This window comes from Anomalospiza imberbis, chromosome 11, assembly GCF_031753505.1.
Source record: "Anomalospiza imberbis isolate Cuckoo-Finch-1a 21T00152 chromosome 11, ASM3175350v1, whole genome shotgun sequence".
In the NCBI taxonomy this organism is placed as follows: domain Eukaryota; kingdom Metazoa; phylum Chordata; class Aves; order Passeriformes; family Viduidae; genus Anomalospiza; species Anomalospiza imberbis.
In genome coordinates this window covers 12,966,188-12,990,421 of record NC_089691.1, presented here as the reverse complement: position 1 = coordinate 12,990,421, position 24,234 = coordinate 12,966,188, and the positions used below count along the sequence as shown (strand labels likewise).

At 44.9% G+C, this 24,234-nt stretch overlaps 2 protein-coding genes across 2 annotated transcripts; one reads left to right on the top strand and one right to left on the bottom strand.

Annotated features, from left to right (window-relative positions):
- The first annotated feature begins 101 nt into the window (after positions 1–101).
- ZXDC (ZXD family zinc finger C) lies at positions 102–11,759 on the top strand. Its single transcript, XM_068201981.1, has 10 exons — positions 102–1,239; positions 1,724–1,876; positions 2,784–2,862; positions 2,988–3,118; positions 3,713–3,883; positions 4,451–5,136; positions 5,851–5,935; positions 7,698–7,870; positions 8,656–8,757; positions 9,592–11,759. Exons 1-10 carry the CDS (start codon positions 204–206, stop codon positions 9,676–9,678), a joined length of 2,703 nt encoding a protein of 900 aa, XP_068058082.1. The 5' UTR covers positions 102–203; the 3' UTR covers positions 9,679–11,759.
- Positions 11,760–12,123: 364 nt separating this feature from the next.
- CFAP100 (cilia and flagella associated protein 100) lies at positions 12,124–23,943 on the bottom strand. Its single transcript, XM_068201404.1, has 14 exons — positions 23,924–23,943; positions 23,162–23,432; positions 21,979–22,168; positions 21,325–21,392; positions 20,488–20,651; positions 19,823–19,903; positions 18,307–18,488; positions 18,086–18,230; positions 17,305–17,353; positions 16,582–16,733; positions 15,695–15,830; positions 15,031–15,233; positions 13,365–13,458; positions 12,124–12,425 (listed from the first exon to the last, which is right to left on the bottom strand). The coding sequence occupies exons 1-14, from the start codon at positions 23,941–23,943 to the stop codon at positions 12,360–12,362; spliced, it is 1,821 nt and encodes a 606-aa protein (XP_068057505.1). The 3' UTR covers positions 12,124–12,359.
- Between the last annotated feature and the right edge of the window lie 291 nt (positions 23,944–24,234).

Here is a 24,234-nt window from a genome sequence, read left to right as displayed (position 1 = left end):
GCTCCCCGCTGTGCCATTCCCACCCGGCCGGCCCTGCCCGGGGCAGCCCCACTCCGTCCCGTCCGTCACTCCGCTCTCCGGGTTTCGCCGGCGCCGCCCGCGCCGCGCCCGTTCCGCGGCTCCGCGCTCCGCGTTTCCGCTGCGGCCCGCGCCGGCCCCGCCCCGCGGCTCCGGTTTCAGGCGCTGCTACAGGGACCCCCAAGATGGAAACGCAGGGGCTGCCGGCCGCGGAGGCGGCCCGGGCCCGGCCCGCCGCGCAACATGGCGGCCCCGCCGCGCCGCCGCCGCCCGGCTGGGACCCGCCGCCCGCCGCCCCCTCCTCCGCCGGCAGCACCCCCGCGCCGGGCCTCTACGTGAGCTTCCCGGTGCTGCTGGTGGAGGAGAAGCCGGAGCCCGGCGCCAGCCCGGCGCCCAGCGCGCCGCCGGCGGCACCCGCGCCCGACAGCGACGGGCTCCTGCTCGTCTTCAACGTGGTGCGCGGTGCGGCCGAGCCCGGCGCGGGCGGCGGCGAAGCAGGGCAAGCCCAGCCCGGCCCGGCGCCCGCCGAGCCGCCGGAGGAGGCCCCCGGCTCGGCCCCGCCGCCGCCGCCGCCGCCGCCGCCTCCTCCCCCGCCGCCAGCACCGCTGCCCCCCGCGGGCGGCGATGGCGGCGGGGCGGAGGACGGCGCCTTCTCGGGGACCATCACCATCAACAACCAGAGCCTGCTGGTGCGCATCGAGAACGGCGTCCTGACTCTGGGGCCCGGCGCCGAGCAGCCCGCGGGCGCCGCGCCCCCCGCCGCCGCCAGCCCCGCCGAGCCGCCGGGCGGGCCGCGCCCGCGCTCGCCGCCGGCCTTCCCGTGCCCGGAGCCGCGCTGCGGAGAGGCCTTTCCCCGCAAGCAGCAGCTGCGGCTGCACCGGCTCTCGGCGCACGGCGGCGGCGAGGACGGGCGGGGCGGGGCGGCGCGGCCCTTCGGCTGCCCGGTGCCGGGCTGCGCCTGGTCCTTCGCCACGGCCTACAAGCTGCGGCGGCACCTGCACTCGCACGACAAACTGCGGCCGTTCGCCTGCGCGGCGCCGGGCTGCACCAAGCGCTTCACCACCGTGTACAACCTGCGGGCGCACAGCCGCGCCCACGAGCAGGAGGCGGCGCACAAGTGCGAGGCGTGCGGGCAGCGCTTCCCCAGCGCCGCCCGCCTCGCCGCCCACCGCCGCCGCAGCCACCTGGAGCCCGAGCGGCCCTTCCGCTGCGACTTCCCCGGTAAGCCGCCTCTGGGGCTGGGCTCCCTTCCCTCCCCTTCCAGAAACTGGGATCCCTGTCCTGAGGCCGTGCCGCGCTCGGCTCGCTTCTTCTGCTCCCGCTTCTCCTTCCCCTTCGCGGTACCCCGGAATGTCAAGGAAGGTTCTCCTCCAGGCCACCTCAGTTACCAAGAGAAAAAGTTTGGGAGCTGGAGGAGGGTGTACCTTTCCTCCTGTGACTTTGTGCTGGTGCGGTGAAACTCCGCAAGACACGGCGCCAGCGTTCAGTGGGTCCGCCTTAACCCAGGCGATGCCGATTGCCCACCTTGGCAAAACAATTGCAAATCCTAGGAATAATGTGTAGGATTTCACTGTCTGTTTTTTTTTCCCTTTTCCCCGATGTAATATCCTGAAAAACGATCCCGAACTTACCTCGCTAAAAGCTGGGAGGGAGAAAAGAGTGCAGTTTTCAAAGTGACGATGTGCTATTTGCCTTTTCTCCCCAGGCTGTGAGCGAACGTTTATCACAGTGAGTGCATTATTCTCCCACAATCGAGCCCACTTCAGAGAGCAAGAGCAGTTCTCCTGCTCATTCCCTGGCTGTAACAAGCAGTATGACAAGGCCTGCCGACTGAAAATCCACATGAGGAGTCACACAGGTATTCACAGAGATGATTTATACACGGGGAAGCACATGGAGCATAGTATGTGGAAAGTGGACTGCAGTGTGCTGGAAAATCTGAAAGTCAGGAAGGGTAACATTAGTTATTGGAGTAATTTGATTCTTGGCCTTCTGGGGGTAAGGAGTCCCTGAATCAAGTTGTCATATGCAAAGTAGTTAAGCACACATGCAAAACTGTGGCTTTTGTCACATATGCAAAGATGTGGCTTTTGTCATTGTGCATTCTGTCCAGAAGAAACTGTCCCAGCTCTGTTCCCAAGTTCATAGATGTTCAAAACGTTGCATAAATCTCACTCTTGATACAAACAAACAGCTGAAAAACTCTCAGAACGTGTGGAATGTATGTACCAAGGTTTGGAATAGCAAGAAGATAAATTTCAGCTCTGGCAAGCACACCTGACTTGCAAGGACCACTGCAAAGTTGAAATACAACCTTGTCATGTTACTGGTGTGTCCTCTACTGCCCTCTCTTTTCCTGGTTTTATGGTTTTCCAGTTTTGAGGTTTTTTAAAGTGTCATTTGAAGTTCATAGGTGTGATGGAAACCAATGTCACATACTTAACACACTGGCAGATCATGAAAACAGGAAAAAACAGTTCAGTCGTGTTTTTGTTTTGCATAATCCTGTTACTGACTATTGAAGCACCTTGAGGGTATGAGGTGGATTGATAAATACTTGTGCTCTCTGATGCAATAGCATGGAGTTAAAGAAAGCCCAGATTGTAGGGGAGGAGAGGGACATTACAGTACTCTGCAATGCATTGCAGGAGGGGCTGGTTAAATTGTCTTGTCTTAAATTAATTAGACTTAAGCAGACTTTAATATTTTCTAGTAGCAGTATGTGTTTTGTATTAGATTATTAATGTAACATTTTTTTATTCGAGGTGAAAGACCTTTTATCTGTGACTTTGAAGGCTGTGGCTGGTCTTTTACCAGTATGTCCAAGCTTCTGAGGCATAAAAGGTAAAGGAAGCTTTTTCTGATTATACTGTCCTAAGCCACTGGCTGTTTGTTTGTCTTTGTTTCTCTTCCACTAGCTAAGCAGTAGTGGATTTAATCATGCCAATGACAATTTCCTTCCCTTGTAGGAAACACGAAGATGACAGGAGATTCATGTGCCCAGTGGAAGGCTGTGGGAAGTCCTTCACAAGAGCAGAACACTTGAAAGGCCACAGTATAACACACCTTGGTACAAAACCATTTGAGTGCCCAGTAGAAGGTATTGCTCCACTCTCATACATGTTTCCTGGTAACTGGTGTGTATTTTTGTCTAAAGGTTATGTGTGCTTGGTACAGGACTGGCACAATTAAGAGTGAATCTTATAACAGGGTTTGAAGAGGTAAAACTGAACAGAAGTCTTGAACAAGTGATCATTCCCTGAGTTAGGAATGACAGAGCATACTCTGTTTCATGCTGTAGCTTGTCCACCCTCACCACTTCAGTGGGACTGCAGAAGCAAAGAGTTTTGGGTGTGATCTGGATTATTCATCTCTTTAAAGTAAAGCAGCTCTACTTGATTGTTTCTCCTCTGCAGGTGTTTCCTGCAGTTGTCGTGAAGAATTTCAGATGCCATAGTGTGAAAAGGTTGTGCTTTACACTGAATGACTTAAGAGTTTCATGTTGTCAGAAACAGGTTGTTAAACTGTCCTACCCTTTGACAGGTTTGCTTTCTTGTGGTTCCTCTGAGTGTATGCACAGGTGCTGAAAAATAGCAAGTAGAGGATATTCTGATTTGTTAAGACATCAAATATGAATATTAAATAGAAGCTTCATTAAATTTGAAACTTCAAAGCCTTATATATCTTCTTGCAGGCTGTTGTGCAAAATTTTCAGCACGAAGTAGTCTGTATATTCACTCCAAAAAACATCTTCAGGATGTGGACTCATTAAAGACCCGGTGCCCTGTTTCCAGCTGTAATAAACTGTTCACTTCCAAACACAGTATGAAGACACACATGGTCAAGCAGCATAACTTCAGCCCAGGTAAAGTGTTTGTCTCTGGCTATCAGAGGGTGCAGTGGAAAAATTAAGTGTTTTATTAATGAAAATGTGGAATTACTGATGTGAAATCTGAGTTCCGGTGATATGAATGACAGAATCTTCTCTGAGGCTGAAGTTGGTTTCACCCTCCTCTAAATTTTCAGTGGGATCTCTGTGTATCAGACTATCAGACACACATGAGCTTGACCTCTGAAATTGTGAGAAATTGCAGCATTTTTCAATGAATCAAAGCTTGTCCTTTCCCATGCCATCTGTAAAATGTGAATAAGGACTAAAAGGATTTCTCTTTTCACCCCTTTCAGTCTTCTACAACCTGTACTTAGCCTGCACTGCCTTAGTGTTATTTTTTGGCAAGTGCTTTTATAACTCACACTTCTCAGTAAAAGAATGAACTTATTTTGGTAGGCTGCTTTTCCCTAAATCTGCTTTCAGGGAAGGTGGGAAGTGTTTTAGTAGGCTAAAAATGTAGAATTTTATAGAATTTTAAACTTCCTTTTCTTCCTGTTGTCTGTGGAAGGTCTGTCTTATAACCAAACCTTTCTCTTCCAGATCTCCTAACTCAGCTGGAAGCAACCTGCTCCCTCACCCCCAGCAGTGAACTCACTAGTCCAGGGCAGAGTGATCTCAGCAACATCGACCTCGTATCCCTGTTCTCCAACGCGTCCAGTAACAATTCTGGAATTACAGCGGACATGGCGCTGGTGAACTCTGGAATCGTCACGATCGATGTGGCTTCGGTGGGCTCGACGCTGGGGGGGAGCCTGCCTGTCACTAACAGTTCCCTAAGCCAGGCAGTTGATCCCTTGATCCTGGTGGCGAGCAGTGACATGCCCCAGAGCCTGGACAGTTCTCTCCTGCTGGGAACCAGTGCAACAGTTCTACAGCAAAGCACTTTAAATCTGGATGATGTACAGACTGTCAATGCCGAAGCCTTGGGTTCGCTGGCATCTCTGTCAGTGAGGAATTCCAGTCAGGATGTGCATGGGTTGACATGCAGCAATAATTTAGCAGTAGACACAGCCACTTTGACTCCTTCCAGCAGCCTCGGCAGCACCAATGTGCCTGAGTTACTGACACCAATTAAAGCTGAACGGAATTTGCTTCCCAGCTCAGATGTGGTTGGTCAGCAGGAGGGCAGCAAAGTAGTGACACAGTTTGTGTTCTCCAACCCTCCAGGGAGTTACAGTGCACAGAAGGAAATGGATCTTGGCACAATGACTGGCAGCTCGTTTTTGGTATGGAGTAACTGTATTCACTTCACCCCTGCATGAGACAGCCTGACTTTGGGGATATTCCTGGCTGATCACTCCTTATAGGGAAACCTTTCAGATTTTGCAGATCATGCATTTTGTCTCTTTTGATGAAAGATGTAGAACGATGGGTTGGGTAGTGTGTTTTCACAGATAGATTCAGTGTGGTGACAGGTTCTAAGAAATACTGAAATTCTGGTGGGGACAATTCAGGAAGAACCTTTCAAAATAAGCAGCTGTCCATCTGAAATGGAATTTTCAAGAGCACCCAAGAATAAGTGTTACACGTGTTACTTGTTCATTTCATTCCAGGGAAAGATTTGGGCTGTAACAGTAACTGCAGCATTTTCATCCCAGTCCTCATTCCTCTTTTAAGTACTTTTCCCTTTTTGTTTCACTGTGTTATTGCAGATTTAACTTTTGTTTACATTATGAAGTACATGTTTGCACTCTTAAAATCTGAGCACTTAGAAATGTGGAGCTATCTTCTTCTTGTCTTGAGCTCCAGATATTGAGTAGATACAGGGAATTTATTGAAACTAATCAGAAGATCGGGGGAAAATAGAATTCAGTGTTTGTAGCATAGAAGATAACTGCATCTGAGAACTCATTAGTGTGTGTGTTTTCATTATCTTGTTTTGTTCTTAATTCCAAAAACCTTGCATCTCTGGGCTTTTTTTTTTTTTTCCCTTTAACTAGGAGAGCAGTGGGTCTGCGAGAACAGACTATAGAGCCATTCAGCTGGCCAAGAAAAAGAAACAAAAAGGGAATGGCAGCAGCACAGGTGAGAAGCTATTAGTTCTGTTACATTTACTGAATAAAAATATTTAGTAATTTTGGCAGTGCAGTGGGAGGAGGTTTCTGAGTAACGTTCCTAAATATCCTGTCCTGTTTATTGATAGTTAAAATAATTATGCATGTGGTGTACCATCTGTTACTCAGGATAACCACATTCTGTGGAATATCAGATTCACAGGAAGTTTACAAGGAAATCTGTGCCTTATGTTTCATGATTATTAACAAGACACTAGCTGTCCATCTTATTAAAATTAAAAATTATGTTACTGTGCTTTCTGTTGTTTATGCTTTTGGTCTTGTTGTGGGGGTTCTTTCACTCAGTACAGACAATGGAAATTTCAGCTAGATTTTGCTTTTGTGTTTCACTTAGTAACAGTGGTAAGGAATTTATTTTTGATTATCTAGATATATTCAAACCTCTCTCTTATACTTTAGCCTTGTAGAGCGTTCTTGTGCAGGGTGAGTTTAGGTCATGATTCCAGATGTGTCCTCTTAGTTTGACTCAGCCATTTGATGTGAATAATAACCATTCCTTTGTCAGATCAAACGTGGTCCATGGTTCCCTGGATTTGCATGAGCTCAGGTGTTTGAGATGTGTCTGCCTTTGGGGCTGGGGTGGAATATTACAGATTTATGATCTATCAATATCATATCTATAGAGTGAGTTTAGTGCTGCCTTGCTGTCTCTTAGACCTTCCTCCTCTGAAAATCAAGGCAGTAGTTTTTGAGGTGAGTTAAGAGACTAGTTCTGATTTGAGAACTGTTTTGTTTGTGTATTTGTAAAATGCATATGTGCATATATTCTGTCTGGTTCAGCAAATCATCACATGGAAGGATAAGTGCTTTATGAAGCTAGTTTTAAGGGGCCTTATATTATCAAACACGTGCATGTGTCATCAAACATGTGTTTTGCACATTAGTTTAAAAAATGTGATTGTATTTTGCATGACTCCTAAGATGACCTCAGAAAATTCCTGTTCAAGACTCCCAATAGTCCACTTTTCACCAGCTGTTGCCTTAATGGTATGCTGTGCCTCTCACAGTGGTCTAGAGAGTCTTGCATTTCTGATTGGTTTAACTAGATTGAGTGAATACTGTAAAGGGAAATTCATTGTTTAAATATAGGTTATCCAAGCCTCTCATTTATTTGCAGATTTTTTTTTTAATCCAAACAAAAACCTGAGCTGACAGGACTGTATTCTTACATTTGTTTGATTAGGGTTTTGATTTTCAGCTTGTGATACAGCAGCTGGTTCATCCTGCTTTCAACTGAAAAAAAAGCTTAAGGTTGTGATAGTTGTACTTGTGTAGCCTGCTCTACCTAGTAGTCCTTGAAATCTTCCTGTAAATAATGATTTTCACTATGCTTTTTTTAAAGTTTAGAAAAATCATGTGCATGACTTCTCAGGAAATGAGTTGCTGAATGACAAATAGAAAATGCAATCCTACTTCTTAATTCCTTTCTATAACACCACAAATATGCTTATATTTCTGTGCCAACTCAGGGGAGGGCCCTAAGCTTAGCAGTTTGTGATTTTTCAACGGTGTTCATGTAAAAAGGTGCTCAGTCAGCAGCTGGAGTTCACCAGCTGAGTGCTCTCTGCCTTTTAGCAGTTGTCAGATGGTGCTTAATTATATTCCACTGCTGTGGGCATTTGCTGCGTGGTATAAACAGCTGCAAAAGGTTGAAAAATACTAGCAGAGAACTCCAGCAAATTCATCTAAATATTAAAATTGCTTTCTTTTAGGGGCATCTGGTTCTGGTCAGAGGAAAAACAAGGGTGGTAAAGTAAGCCCAACCAACTTTTCTTCATCTACTCCTGGCAGTCGACTGGGTAGTAACATAGTTCTGCCAAACGGAGGGCTGACAATAAGGGACCCTGCCACTGGAGCCCAGTATGTGCAAATTCAGCTTCTTCAGGTAAGAGCTGAGGAATAAAAAACATGTTCAGCTTCTCTGTTATCCAGACTTCCATTTATGGAAGAATTTAAGTATTTGTGAACTCAGGTACTACTGCCCCTGGATGGAGTCTTGAGCTCTTCTTTATAAAGTAAATGAGATGGACATGAAAATGTTCCTGCAAAAAGAAGTTTCAGCCTAAGCTGTTAATTCTCTTATCTGTTGAAATAAAGCTTAAAATTAAAAAACAAACAAACAAAAAAAAACCCCAAAAACAAAACAAAAAAAAAACCAACCTAATAATTGTTGGGGGCTGATTAGTGGAGCATGGCAGGTAATAGGTTTTTTGCCAGGTGTATCTGTGTAGTATTCAGAGAAAGGATAAGTTCCTTCTCCATTGCTAACGACTCTGGTGTGGATAGACCTATGGGCAGAGTTCTCCATTGATCTATTTTTTGATGGGTGTACACATTTGTAACTTTCATGTTAAGTATCAGCTTCGTGAAAACATGATGAAACTTGTTGCATGTTTCTGAGTGTCAGATTTGTTGAACAAGGAACCCTTCCTTCCTCTTCAGATTTTGCCAGTGTTCCAAGTTGATAAGGACAGGATAATAGGTTGTACACCGAGCTAGGTTCAGATTTAAGTTGTAGTTAGCATTCCACATCTTTGTGGAGCTGGGCCTTACTAGTACAGTGCAGTGGCTTTATCAGATATTTTAAGATTGTGAGACTGAGTGAAATTTGCCATATTGTGCTGAGATACCTGGGGGTTGTGTAACTTCATCATGTTTCTGCATTCACAGGATGATTCCCCAGGAGACGGAGATCTTCCATTTCAGCTGAGCTCTCAGTCTTCCTCGTCACATTCTCAGCTTACAGTGGATTTACCTGTTTACATACTTCAGGTACAGCATGTCAAGTCACTGCGTTTTATTGCCTTGCTTGAACATAAAGAGTTTACTGTGAGCACTCTCATGTTCTGCCTGATGAAAATACTTTGTTTTCCATTGGGAGTTGAATTCCATTCACAAGGAATAGTAAGCAGAGAGCTGCACTGCACAATGTATCTTGTGTCTGTTACCAACCTTTGACACATCAGCAGTGCTTGTTTTTTTTCCTCTGTTACTGAGTAATGAATAACTAAATGTTACTTATTTTTTCTGAAATGCCCCACCCTTGTTTTCCTGATCCCATCCTGCAGATACTAGGTGGGTCAAGAAAGAGGATCAGAATTGGAATGTTGCAGGCTACAGAAAGGGGGGATAGGAAGTGGGAAATAGAATCTTGAACCTAGATTTTGGAGTGGTGCCCTTATGGGCGTGTCAGTTAAGTTTAAAAGCCTGCTTAGGAATCTCATTTTTTATAAACTCTGCAATGTACCTATTCCTGCCAAGTGGGTTTCTCCTGGATAGAAAAAAAAAATCTTGTTTGTTGAGGAGGGGCACTTTCCTCAAAACCTATAAGTAGGAAAGAAGTGGGACTATTGGCCATGGTAGAGAGTTAATGGAGGAAAAAGTGATTTTAAATCTATTTCCATTAGTAATGCTCATCTGAAGTGTTCCATAGAAAAACTGTGGCAGCACTGTTTGGGTGGATCCCTGAAGTGGAAGAGCTTTGGGTTTCCTCTGAGCTTTCCATGCTTTTCTCTGGTGTTGAATAAATGTCAAGATAATCTTGCTGATAAGCACTAAAACCATCTAGAGGTGAAAGTACTTCATGCTGTCTGTTTGCTTTAACAGGAACCACACAATTCCACTGAAGATGATGCAGGTTCTGATAACTCTCAGTTCACTGGAAGCACAATAAATTTACAGGATCTGGAATGACGATTATTAAGAGCTGTTACTTGAAAACAAATTGGGCAATCATGACAGAGTGAGATTACTGTGTGGGTCTTTTTCCAAGGAAAATACAAAAAGTAGGAGAACTGAAGTATGTTGCACTCTTTGCTTAAGACAGTTGCAGCTGAAAGATTTTCTTTAAAAATGTAAATCCCACTTGATGTGCCTGTGTAAGATACTCTGTCTGCCTGGTGGTTGGGAGGCTGAGGCAGACTGCTGTACAGTGTTGTTTCAGGGAGAAGTACTTTATTACACTTCAAACTGAGGTAATATTTACTGTTTTCACAGGAAAGCAAGTATTCTACAGCTAACAAATGCAAATTTATAATCCTGCCTGTGACAGTTAAAACTTTCCTTCCATTGGTCTCCTCCTGAAGCCAGTGGCATCAGAATTAAGAGCTAAATTTTGCAAGTGTTTTCCACACACAAAGAAAAGTATTGTTTCGGCCCCTGTGTTTGGCAGAAAACCAGAATAAAATGTCACATGTAACAAAATTAATGTTCTATGCCATGAAAATGAGATGCTCTAAAATCTTTGTTTTAGAAAGCTAGATTCTAAATGTTAACTTAGCTGTGAATCAGTTTGTAGCTCATGTTGAGTTTCTCCCTTTCCTTGCTCCTGCATCCCAAATACTTTGCTGAATTCTTCCAGCAAAACTTGAAAAAGATAACTGCAATAGAACTGTACTCACTGTAAGTGATTTGCTAAGAGTCCAACAGCATCTGAGAGAGGTTTGTTTTATCTTTGTGTTCCCTTTTTTGGGAGGAATGTTGACGGTCATGTAAATTTAAGCACCTTGATTTTTTATCTCATCTATAAACCGCTGCCAAGTTACCTGTGAACTGGTCACTACCTTTTTATTTAGGGTTGTTTGGTGTTTTTGTTTTGTTGATTGAACACTGTTAACACCATTCTTTATTGCTATCCCAGAGTGTCAGATGCACCTGGAGCTTCTGGCTGGTTTACAAAATATGCAGTTGTCAGAGTATTTTATGAGGGGAAAAGAGTTGTTGCCCAGGAAGATTTGCCCCTGAAAAACTGCCGTTTCTCTTGGGGATGGGGGGAGAGGTTGTATGTATTCTACTCACCTGGATTGCAGACACCTAAATAAGTATAGGGTTGTATAGGGAAAAAAAAACCATCTTTGGTTACGTTTTAAGGTAGTAATTTAATTGTTTTCTATGGTGATGTTCTGAATGCCTGTAAAAGTATGTATAGGAGTTTGATAAAAGACTGTTTGTACTTTTTTTTTATTCTCAGTGAGGTGTGTGTATGCACGTATGTGTATTTTCTTTTTTTTACAAAATATGTCACAGAGGAGAACGTTGTGATCTTTTTAATCTTGCACATATTTATTTATTTTACAGTTATACTGATGTTAAATTCACATGAGGTCGTTCAGAAATGCTTGTACTTCCTGTGCCTTTTGAACTATGTATGTGTCCATATAAATGCTTTTTTGATTGCAGACTTGGGGAGGAAAAAAGCATACAGGTTACAGTGAACTTCAGCTCCTGATTTGTATCTCTGGTTGAACCAGCTTTATTTTTCTATCTTCAGCCTAACTGAGCATTGAGGTCTCTCTGTTCCTCTTACTCTGAGTTTACAGCTTACATCCAGGGAAAGTCTGAACCCTCTCAGGCTGGGTTTTGAAACCAGTTGGTAGCTGAGATCTGCCTGGTGGCTGTGCCTGCAGCACGGAGTCCACTCCTGATAGGTGGAAGGATTGAGGAGGAATTGTGCTGAAGGGTCTTGCTCTAGTGGTCACCGTGCTGTCCCTGCAAGCTGAGACACCTCGAGCTCCCAATGCCTGCATTATTCTGTTCTCAAGGACCATACCAGTTTTTAATCCATTAAAATGGCCAAGGAACGCTCCATCTTTTTATGGGACTTGAAGCCAAATCTTTCTACTTCTGAAAATGTACCTCACTCAGCTTTGTAAGTGAATGTAAAGTGCTAACCTCTTGAGGGCGGAAACTTGGATCACTTGGCTTGGGCTCCATTGCTGGCAATGGATACCTAAAGAACTGGTGCAAAAGGGTTAATAAAGCTTTTTTTTTATGGTCAGTTTGTCACTGGGTATTGTTCTTTGCATGGATGCATCTGACACAAAGCTAGTTACTGGCAGCTTGATTTCTGCAGAGTGCTTGTGTTTTTCCTTCAGTTGTGTCTTCTCCTCCACAGTGGGGTAGAGTCTGTAATGGCTTTGGATTGGAGCATAGCCCTCAGTTTTTGTAGTCCTTCAGAAGATCTGTGATTATCATAAGTGTCTGTGAGATACCTGCCTCAGCTGTACCTTAACAAAGGTTGTCACCTAGGACGGTCTCCTAGAGTAGATCTCACTGCTCAGGTTTGTATGGAGAGTGCTATTGGCATCAAAAACCGAATGAGAAAAGCACTGGTGCTTAGCAGGAGCTTGAGAAGCAAAATGAGAGAATTTTTATTTCTTTTCTTAGGCAAAATTCCAAAGGAGGAGAAAAGGGGTTGCAAACTTTCCCTGGAATCTTAGGGTAGGAGAAGAAAGAAATTTCTTGGGACAGTAAAGTTCAGCTGAGCAAAGACTGACAGAATGTATATCTAGAAAAGACTTCTAGAACAGCATCAGCCCTATGAGCTGTGGTTAAGGCTGTGCCAGCAGGAAAAATGAAACAATTGTTCTTCCTTCTTATCTGTTTCCTTGGCTGTTCTTCCTGGCAGGTGGGTTGGAAGACAAGGCCGCTGTCTTGTAGTTCTGCAGAGGAGGAAGAGGTGCAGCAGCAGTGCTTGCTTGGGTGTCTGACCAGGCAGCTAAAGCTGCTCTGTGCTGCCAGGCTTGGAGGGGCTGTGGCCCTTGCCCTGTGCTCTAGGCAGGCTGCAGGGTGTCTGCTTGGTGTGCTTTCTGTATTGGAAAGTGAATGTGAAACACCTGAAGGCTGTGCATGTGCTCCTGCTTCAGCTTCTACTGTTGTACCTACAACTTCAGCACTGCTTTCTGACTAAAGCCTCATTAGTCCTGTGCCAGGAGGAGGATGGAAAGTTGGAAATCCAAAGAAACATCAGAGGGCTACAGAACCCTCTATTTTCTCTTGGCTAAAGGGCAGGGACTCATGGCCCCTGCTCTTGAGTCACCTGTGCTGTCACTGTGACAGAACTGGGGTCTCCTCGTGGCCATGTTGACCTGGGGAAGGTGCAGCAGCAGCCATGGCAGAAACTCTGCACTGAGCCTCTCAAAGGGCCAGAGCTGAGTTTGGGAGGATGTAGGACATGTCAGAAAAGGTGTGGTTTGATGTGGCTGAGCTGATCTGGGGCCTTACTTCTGTTATCAGGAGTGTCCTGCTGCTGCCCAGTTCCTCATTTGCCAATTTTCATGCTTGGTTTAATACAACCAAGTTAATGAGTTGAAATGAGCTTACTGAGAACTGGCAAGTAGTGGAGGGGGGCATGTGGCTGAGAGAAGGATCATGGAAGGACACTGAGCTGGAATAATGTGCACTGTGACTGACTTCCCAGCAGTGGCTTAAGTTACATCAGTCCTGTAAATTGGGCTACACCTGGCTGTAGGTGCTGTGCCCACACAGCTGTGGAGGCCCCTTAATAACACTTTTCCCTTAAACACTTGATGTTGAGGTACCCTCAGCTTCTCCAAAGTGAGCTGTTGAGGTAAGGTGTTTCCACAGACCATTGCACTTACCTTTTTTTCTTCAGGTACCTGTGATGTTTCAATGTCCCTTTTCAATCCTTCATCCTGCTGCTGCTTCATTTGTTTCTGCTTTTCCTCTCTGAGCCTTTTGAAGAGAGGGAATATAGGATGGGTTAAATGCAGCTTGCAGCTACACCAGCTGTGCTTTTGACACACAGCATCAACATCTAACATAGCATCTTACATCACACCTTCCATCTAAGCATTGGAGCACAGGGTTTGGGCACACCTGCTGCTGGAGTTGGTTGCTGTGAAGGGAGTAAGAAGGAAGCACTGCCTGCAGTTGGTCCTACTCTTTCTGGAGTGATGGGTGGAAAAAGCATGTCAGGCTTTGACACAGAGATGCTGGGCAGTTGTTCTGCTACAGACATGCTCTGCACGCCCTTCAGCAGGTGTCTCATGCCCTGCAGTTGGGCAGGATGCTCCCCAGCTGTGGGGAGGGTGGTGCTTGTTGTATGCCCAGTTCTCACCGGTGTAACCAGGTCTGTGACACACAGCTGTGAGCTGTTACACCCACGGAGCTACACTTGGCCCAAAGGGGCACACTGGAGGCCAATTCTGTTGCTCCAGTTCCCTATGAAAACAAAGTGCTGGAACAGGAATGGGCTCAAGCTATGGAACAGTGGTGTAGAGAAACTGCACTCTTAACTATGTAAACTTGAGGAAAATGTTTAATGCTCTTAGTAGGGTTTGTTGTGTTTTGGTTTTGTTGGTGTTGCTTTTGTTTTGGTTGTTTTTTTTTTGGTTTTTTGGTGGGTGTTGTTTGTTTGTTTGGGGTTTTTTTGGGAGTTTTTAAAAAAAAAAATATTTGGGGATAGGGTTTGTGGTATCTTTCCTGAATTACTCTCTTCCATCCCCAGCGTAGAATAAATGTTTGTCTTACTTATTCTGCAATTTAAGAGTGCAGACCTATTCACAGCACATCAGGAAGAAGCACCATACCTTTTCTACTACACAGCTGAATAACAATGCAGAGAAGGAGAATTAGCAGAACCAAAATGTCACTGTCTGGCTTTAAATCCTCATGCTATTCTGTCTGATTCACTTGAGGATGGCCAGATACAGTCATCAGTTCAGTTATCTTTGTTATTTGTGAGGTGGAATTTTATGTAACTGGGCCTACAGGAACATGTCTCATCTTGGGACTTACACTGATTGTGTTAATTGCTACTATTTAATCTAGTAATACAAATTAAACTTAAAAGTTTGGTAGAAGAAACATTTCAAAGCTAGAGTTGTTGACAAATGCCCTTATATACATATTAAAATCTGACAAAATATCAGGGCAAGGCAGGCTGTGTTAACTTGAGGTTTAATTTTCTATTTATTCAGTTTATATTTTGTTACTGTAAATAGTTTTCTTAAAATGATGATTCTCATAATAGAATCTGTTTTTGTTTCTAGGTTTAGTGTTTTCTTTTTTATTCTTCTAGATTTTTCTACTGTAGTTTGCAGGTCTTTTCTAATGTAGCTGTGGGCTGCAGCTCACTGATGAGGAGATGCAAGCACTGTGAATGTAGAACCCTTACAGAAGTAAAATTGGATGGATTACTCACATGGGATTTCAGACTGCTGCTACAGTTTTTTGGGTTGATTTGGCTGTTTCAGCTGTCAACACTTAAGGTAGAGGCTTTTCCAGAAGAGGGTCTTGCCTTACCTTGCCCTCTGTTCCTTTCTTATGGCTTTCACAGCCTTTTCTATCTTTGCTGGTGGGATTCTCTCCACGCTGTCCAGTAAATCGTTGAGCTGTTTTTCTATTACCTTTAACATCTCTACTGTTGGCAGGTTTGTCTCATTGTCTCCAGTGCACTGGAAATACACTTCCTGCACCTTCTTGTTCAGACTTGTGAGCATTTTGTCCTAGAGGTGACAGGAGATATGGTGAGTGGCACAGCTGGGCTCTGCCAAGTGGAACCATAATATCCCTCTAAAACCAAAGGAAATCTGTAAAGGAAACACTCTAATCCCCTCAATAAGACTCAATTGCTTGTTTCCTGGTTGGCTAATGGCAATGGCAGGAACAGATGGCTGAATTGAGCCATTCTCCTTGTTGGTTTCATCTTCCCAGCTTGGCTGTGACCTGGGTCAGGTGGCAGCTGCCCAGCTGTCTCTGGGTGCCCTGCTCCCACCTCACGGCAGCTGCGTGGAGCAGACACGTTTGCTGCCTCAGCAGTGCCCCAAGCCAGCCTTGCTGTAGCTCCATTGCTGGGAAACGGTACTGATCCCTCCTCAGTGTGCTCTGTTCCCAGGATGGATGTGGCTGGTGGAGAGGAACCACTTGTGCACACGTGAACCCCCCTTACCTGGATCCCAGCGTGTACCTGGTCATCAGCTTCGTGTTCTCCAGAGGAAAAGAGCTGAACTTTGAGCTTCAGGTCGGCTACTTTCTCTTCTTCCTTGGCCACGGAGGCTCGGAGGGTGTTTACCTGCTGTTTCAGCGCTGCCAACTCCTTCTCCCTAGAGGGGAGAGAGAGAGAGAGGAGGTGTTTGGGAAGAGCACCTCTGGAACACACGGCTCTGCTCTCCGCAGCCTGGGCTGGTCCCTCCTGCTGCCGGCAGATGGAGGTAACACTTCAGCCTTTCCTGGGAACTTGACCCACAGCCCTGAAAACACGGGGAACTTCAGGGTTTCTTTATGGAAAAGCAGTTACTGTGCTGGTGTGGGGGTGGGAGAAGTAGCATAGCTAAACATTCAAGGTTTTTTAGTAAGTCAGTGGGGGATCCAGATTATCTTTAAAACCTCCACAAGGAGATAAACTACATTTTAAATGGGAATATATACATCTACCTGCCATTGACACTGTACATTACAATGACACCTGGGTTCCCTACTGTCTTCCTCTAGGAAGGTTTTGCATTGAGTCAGCATTGGTGCTGCTCTGGATCACTCCAGGAACTTTCTTTCTTTCTTTGGTCTTCCTTCATGAGAATTACACTACACTTATATTGACTCCAGGATGCTTAATGCATCATTGCCTAGCCTGTGCCTTGAGGACTAAGGAATTAGTCCCAAGCTCAAGTCTCATCTCCTAAATTAAGCACATATGGGACACTTTCCTAGGAGCTCAAAGAAAGACCCTGCTGTGTGAACAGCCTTACGTGTGCTCTGCAGTGTGTGCCTGATGGTGACTGTGGGGGCAGAGGGGTCACTTATGTGTGAAAGCTGGACCACAGGGATCCCTTCCATCACCTGCAGGGTCACACTTACATGCTTTCACGTGTGGTGATGAAAGTCTGTTGGACCTCGTTCCAACTGTCTGCAATATCCTGGGAGTTCAGGACAAAGGATAAGTTCTCATCCAGCATCTCCATGAAAGTAGTAAGCAATTGCTCAGGATCAGTAAAGTAGAGCTCAGGCTCCTAGAGTGGAAAACACATGTGAGTTCTTTCCCTCCTCTAGATTCTGCTCCACTGTGGAGGTTGGTCTGCACCAGCCTTGGATATTCAAATGTTCTTCCATCTAGAGAGGTCCATGTTTGTCCATGTACAAACGTACATGGACATCCTTCCTGCTATGTATGTAGCTTTACTGTGCCTCAACAGCTCACCCCCAAAATAAATTGCATTTTGTGGGGTAAAAATTGTTGCAAACATCTGTGAGTGGGAAAACTTCAATTTCAGACATAAGCCAGTAACTGCACTAATTTCAAAATCTTTCGGTTTATGATGTCATATCTCACTGGAGGATGGCAAGCTTAGAGATGATGGTAGGTTTTTGGAAACTGAAGGAGGAAAGTTAAACTAAGGTATTTATAATATGTGTCACCAAAGTGTGAACATTCATGAATGTATAAACATACATTTATAATTAGTAACTACAGTAACTCCTCAAAACTGCAGCTAATGGTTACAAGGTGAGGGAAATTAGTAACATTGATAAATGACACAGGACAAACAGAAAAGACAAATATTTCAACATAAGTCTTCTGACCTCATCTTCGTCTGAGCTGATTTCACTCTCTGCATCCTCCAGTGAACTTCTGAAACAGCATTTTGTGTGTTAGGCCCTTAGAGAAATGACAGCTCAGAGGAGATCTTGTTAGTGACATATGAACATTATTATTGTTCATTGTTGCTGTTTACTCCTGTGCACATTCCCACCTTTGCCTCGCTGTGGCTGTGGGATATTTAGGGGTCAGTAGGGTCTAGGGATCACAAACAAGCAGCACAGGAGCCACTTTTGTCCATGGGCAAGCTGCCTTTTGTTCTGCCCTGGGCTGTACTGGCCAGTGGGGCTGGAACATGACACATGAACCTGAACTGAGGGTGTTGATCCAAATGCCTTTAAACTCACTGGGAGTGAGTTTAACTCACTCATTTGTTTAATGCTTCTTCCTCTACACAAGAGCTGGAAGAGAGGGAAGTGGTGCTTTGCTGCTGTTGGCAGCTCAGTCTGCTCATCACTTTCACTTGTACCTGTCACCCTGTGCCATGAAGGGTTAAAAACCTCTGTTTGCATCCTCTTAGTGACAGCCCCACTTGGGGCAGGCTCTCAGCAGAGGATCTGAGGACTGAGCTCACTTGGGGCAGGCACATAGGTACTGACTTGCACACCTGACAGCTTTCTGCTGGTATCTGAGTTTGTTCCAATAAGCCCCAGATCTTGGAATGCCCAGCCAAGGTGAGCAGTAGGATTCCCCTGTGCTGATTCCCAGTCAGCTGAGTGCTTTTTTCAGTCCTTAAGTCTGTTGTTGGCATTGTCTGGTACTTACAGTTCTCTTGATAAAAGAGGCTTCAGGAAGTGTTTAAGCTGTGGCCTGACATCACATGATCTGAAATCCAGACTTTCTGAAAACAGCAGGGAACTTGGCATATCCGTAAAAGTGACGCTATGGGCAGTGTTTGTGGGACCCTGGTCTGGAGACAAGAGGAGTGTCCACTTAGAGCCGGGGGCTGTCCCAGGGAGGAGCAGCAGCACTTTCCTGGCACTCACCCTGCTCTGCGGTGGGGGTAAGTGAAGCACTTTCTTCATTAATTCTGGGTCCTGTTTCCTTATCCTTTTCTTTTTTGTGCCTTTTTCTGTGTTCCTCCTGCCACTCTTTTGGAGATAGCTGGTAGAGGATGTCCCTGTACATCTTGTACTCCTGCAGGGTGTCCTTGAATCTGGAGATATCACTGGGTTGAGAGAAGTGGACAAAGTTTGTTAGCAGGGAGGGAAGCTTCTGTTTGAACAGGTTCTTTCTCACTCTTGATATTGAGTTTCATCCAGAGAAGGGGAGAGAGGGCACATGTCATGGTGTCCCAGACTGAGAAGAAAGATGTATTCATTTGTTCAACGATTAACAGTCCTACGTGATCTGAGTTCAGACCGGAGTAATCCAGGTCGGTTTCCATCTATGATTTGTATTCATTTGTGTAGCAGTTGTCCTCTGTAAAGTGGGCAGTTTTCCTTATCTCTTCCACAACCAGTCCTCTCTCAGGGGAGACACCTGCTGATAATGGGCTATGGAATGTCACTGCATGACTGATAAGAACTGTAACATCCAATTGTGAGATGCTCCGCCCAGAGGGAGGAGCCAAGCATTTCTACCTGGATATAATCTTGATTTCCGGAACACCAGCATGGCTTTTCCTGCACTGGATTTCCCAGAGGAACAGCTGCCTCTTCCACTGCAGGAAGACTACATGCTTTTCTACAGGATCACTGCTCCAACAGAACCACACCTGACACTCCAGGAAGATTGCAGCCACAATTCCAATTGGACTGCTGCCAACACCCTGTCCAACAGGGTGTCAGGTTGTATTCTGTCAGTGTTGTTTTGGTTCACTGCATTGTTTATTTTATCTTTTTTTTTTCTTCCCTAATAAAGAACTGTTATTCCTGCTCCCATATTTTTGCCTGAGAGCTCCCCTTAATTTCAAATTTATAACAATTTGGAGGGAAGGGGTCTACATTTTTCCATTTCAAGGGAGGCTCCTGCCTTCCTTAGCAGACACCTGTCTTTCCAAACCAAGACACATGGATATGTGAAGGCAAAAGGGGACTTGCCCTCTGTGCTCTCTGTGGTTTCTCATGTGGAAACTGAGAATCAGTCATATTCCCTGGTCATATCTCTTGCTGTGGTACTGAGCTTGCTAATTTTTGAACTTTTACTTGAAAAGGAATGAGAAATTTTTCCAGCTCAACTCATAATGGTAATTATACTTCTTTCTTTTGTCTTTCCCTAGGTCACCATTAAAATGCATTACTTACTTTGGTTTTTTTTTATTTATTTTAATCTGACGTTAGGCATTTAATTTTGGGTTTGGAATAGCTATACTTTTAAGAAATTTCATTAGAAAACTAGATTAGTTGTTTTAGAAACAAAGCCAGCATCTGGAAAACAAAATCCGAAATATTTTGACTCTTAAAATGGAACACTTTTAGAAATCTATCCCCTGCAAGGACTGTGAAGCTGTAGCACTGTAGGAGGTGTTAAAGGCAAGACAGGAGTAATGAGCAATCTTACCTTTGGATTTTCTTTATTTCAGTTGTGAGTCTCCGGATCTCTGTTATTTTCTTTGTCTTTGCTGAGGTTTCTCTTTTGGCCCTAGGAAAGGATGCACGAACAAGCCATTAAACAATTTAGTAGTGAGTAGTGAATTGAGATGCATATGAAACAGTGAAAAAGATGTGATATGAGCCCTAGAAATCTGTGTTGTAGATGTATCCCAGGAGATGCTTGGCTCCTGCCTGAAGACCCTCTTTTTCTTGGCAAAGTATGGCATCCCAGTGTTCAGACCTCCCTTATGTGGCTGCTGCTGAGCATCAGTTGCAGCTCTGCCCTTGTGATACCTGCAATGGGCCAAAGTGCTCGATTTGCTTCCCTGAGGGGACGGTGAGGGGTTGGGCAGAGGCATCTCCCTCCAGTAATGGGTGTTGTGAGAAGAATGGAAGTGGGGGAGCCACCAGCAGCTTCCTTGCTGCCACTGGATCGAGGGCTTTTGCAATGAGGGTATTCCCTGGATGATGTTCTCCTTCCTCTCTTTTATTGAATGTGTGGGAAGAAAGTGCCACCAGAACTGTAACTCTGGGAAACTCAGAGTGTTCAGCCAAAACCCTGCAGGGAGGTCAAGCAGCAAATCTGTGCCCAGAATGAAATAGCCCACAGCTGGGTCCTTCAATGTTCCTTACATTCTCAGTGCTTCAACAGAGTTATTATGGTTCTCCTTCAGGAACTCATCAAACATGGCAGCATCCTTCTCCATCCTTCTCTCAGCCTTTTCCAGTTTTTTTTCCTCATCCTTTGCTATGTTCTCCATCTTTTCAATCTCCCCTCGCTTTACTGCAATGGTGTGCTGAAATGAACCCCAAAGGCAACACAATCACATCAGTTGGTTGGTTTTAAAGGTACATTGGTTTAGCTTTGTAGCTGGTTAGCAAATTCCCTGATAGCTGTGGGCAGAGATGGAAAGGATTTCAAACTCAGGTGTGTGACTAGGTGCAAGCCAGGTAGATGGAGGCCAGGAGTTATTTCAGAAGGAACACAGCAAATAAGCAGTGAATCTAAAGACAGAATTCAGAAGTCCCAGCACTGCATTAATTCCTGGCTGACAAAGATTGATTCAGCTGTGTTACAGCACAATAATAGAGGTGACTAATGGGAATGTTTGAGCACGGTTACTCCATTCCCTCCTGTTGGGTTCAGAATGGCTCCCAGCCACAGTTTATGTACAGGACAGCAGGAGCCAAAGATCAGTGTACCTGTGCATCTCACAAATGGAATGGTTCCATGGTGGCTACTGAATGATGGGAATGACCTAAAGTCCTTTATTTCTTGGCTGGGAATTACTGGGCTACAGATTCTGAGTGACTGTAAGGCAGGACTTGGGCAGTCAGTTCATGAGCTCTGATGTGTGCCACCTTGGAAAGATCTCTAGGCATTGATCTCAGGAAAATAAACATCAAAACAAAGCAACACAGGGAAGAGTAATTAAATTAACAGAAAATAATGTGCTGAAAGCCATGTACCTCAAGAAAAAAGATCTGTTTTCTGTCCTGTAGGTAGCCATGGAAGGTCTCCTTGTCGAATGCATAATCTGAAATTAGAACATAAAGTTACTTAGACTAGAGAGGGGGAAATATGACCAAGGCAAAGCACAATGAATATGTAGGATGCTGTGAGCATGGATCTGGCTGGCATTGGAGTCAGCAAAACTGATTATTGTATTGTAATTATAACCTTGTTTAGGATCAGTTTCATATAGATTTTCATGGAGTAAAAACAGGGAGAATGGAGTGGAGAATCTGGTTCTGTGAACAGACATTAATGGCTAATCTACTCCTCATGTCAGAGGCAGAAAATCTGCATCTGTATCCATTAAAATCCAACTTTAGGTTGGCTTAGTAGAAAGGTTTCTACCACACAAGATCCTGCAAACCCTCAGCTGGCTACCAGCTCAGCTGCTGCAAGGCAGGTGGAACCCAGGCTCTGAACGTAAATGCCTGAGCTGGAGATGGCTCAGCCACGCAGGGGTTGGCAAGATACAGCACAGAACTGTCTGTCTGCATGACCTCACCGAAGTCAGCCAGAGCCAGCTGCTCTGCCCAGCCCCTCTTTGGCCTTTGCTTTAGGCTGTTACCCAGCTGAGCAGCACCACTGCAAAGACAGTGCCTGTTCTCCACCTTTTTTCATGGCTAACTTCCGTGAAAGCATCTCCTGAAGAAATTTCAGTCTCTCTTCACATGTTGCCTCTTTTCTGCTCTCCTCTTCTTCCTCCCTTTTCAAAGCTTTCCTCAACCCGCTTTTTGCCTTCATTTTAGTGGAGTAAGTAGTTTTCTCATGGACTTTCATAGTCTTCCTCTTTTCGCGTTCCTGTGAGAAGTCAGATATGTGTACAGTTTGAGCCTGTGCTTTGTTTGCTGTGGTTTTTAAAGAGCAAATGGAAATTTTCTGAGATTTATCCTTGGAGTCCCTTGCTTAAAGGGGGACAGCTCACACTTAACCGACTCAGTCCAACTTTTACAAAGACATTTAAACCATTAAGTTCAGATTGAGATAATCTATTCAAACCCACACCAGAACCTTCTGGAGGGTAAAAGGTGTTCCTGCTCAGTGCTTTCACATGGACTGAAGTGTAATTCAGTGCTGTCTGCACAATTTGGACCTGGTTTATGGTGAGGACATCACTCAGCAGACATCCTTAGTGCACTGCTTCCTAAGCTCTTCCCCATAATTGTCTAGTGCCCTTCAACCCAAGCACAAAGCAGACTGTGTCAGTCACCAGTGTGAGATGAGGAGGCTTTGCTTTAGACCTCTTGCTTCCTTTCACACTATGCCAGGCAGTGCAACCCTGTGCAACAACCAGATCTCCCAGAGATCACAGAACCCCAGAAAGGTTTGGGTTGGGACCTTAGGGATCATTTAGTTCCGACACCCTGCCATGAGTAGGAGCACTCCACTAGACCAGGTTGCTCAAAGCCTCGTCCAGCCTGGCCTTGAACACTTCCAGGGATGGGGCATCCCTAACATCCTTGAGCAACCTGTGCCAGTGTCACCACCTCACAGTAAGGAATTTCTTCCTAACATATAATCTAAATCTTTCCTCTTCTAGTTTAAATCCACTACCCCTTGTTGTATCACAATCTGCTTGTGTAAAAAGTGGCTCTTTTTTTATAAGCACCTTTTAAGTATTGAAAGATCACAATCAGGTCTTCCTAGAGCATTCTCTTCTCCAGGCTGAACATCTCCGGCTTTCTCATGAAGAGGTCTTTGATCTCTCATGCACTAAATTTTGGTATTCTGTTGGGTGGGTGCCTACCTTAGTAATTGCTTGTTTATAGTTTAGCCTAAAGCATGTGTACATACCTCCTCTGCCTTCTTAATTTCCTTGTCCTTCATTGAGAAAAGTTCAGTATCTGATGGGACTTTAAATGGATTTTTCATTGGGGTTTTTTCATCCTCTGCTGTGCTTTCTGGGAAAAAAAAAACAACAAAAAAAAACCAACAAAACCCAAACAGAAAAAAACCCAGGATGAGGATGTAGAAGGCGTGAAGCTGAATATCTGGACCCAGTGTAAAGGGAGTGGGATGTGCTGCATCACACCTGGAGTGCTCCCAGCTGCAGATTCTAACAATGCTGGATCAAGAGCAGGGAGCTGGATAGGGCTTCTGGGAAGCCAGTGACAAAACTGAGACCTCTGTATGGTTTGTCACTTGACCATATCTGATGAGCAACAACACTTCAGACAGGGATTTTTCTGTCTGTAACTGTTTTACCCATTTCATCTGTTTTGGGGCAGAAGAACCTGACTTCAGGCCTCTCCTCTGAGCTGACAAGGAAACACTGCTGTTTTGCATTGTGTCCTTACCTGACAGCACAAGGTGGGTTTCCATTTCAAGTTTGGAAGAGAGACTTTTAGATGTTGATGCTGTATGTTAGGATGGTGTCTTTGACCCTGGCCTGAAGAAAATCATAAATCAGTCAGCTGGGATCAGCCAGTAATTGCTGTGATAAGTTTTACAGCAGTGATAGGCCTAGGGGCTTTCTGTATCTTAACCACTGAGCCTTTAATGTCTGCAGCAATTAACAAAAAGCTCTATTAAACTGGAAAACATGTATGTTCTGACCTCCAGAAGGAGATGTTCATCCCTGCCTTATGTGAAAGCTGTGTAAAACACAGTCCTCCTGACACATAAACTGACGGGGAAGCAACAACAAAACAAATTTGGAGACAGCAAGGAACCCAAGTCCCTTGTCTCTTTTTCCACCTAGTTGCCAGTTCTGATCCACACCCATGCTTTGTCATCCTCCTGTCACTAATTCACAAGCTACATTTTTATTCACTAAAGCTCTTCCCAGTAATTGCTTCAGCATTGTGGATTTCTTGCAATAAGCATGAATGATTGTTGGACAGCACAGACACACTTTACAGAACTCT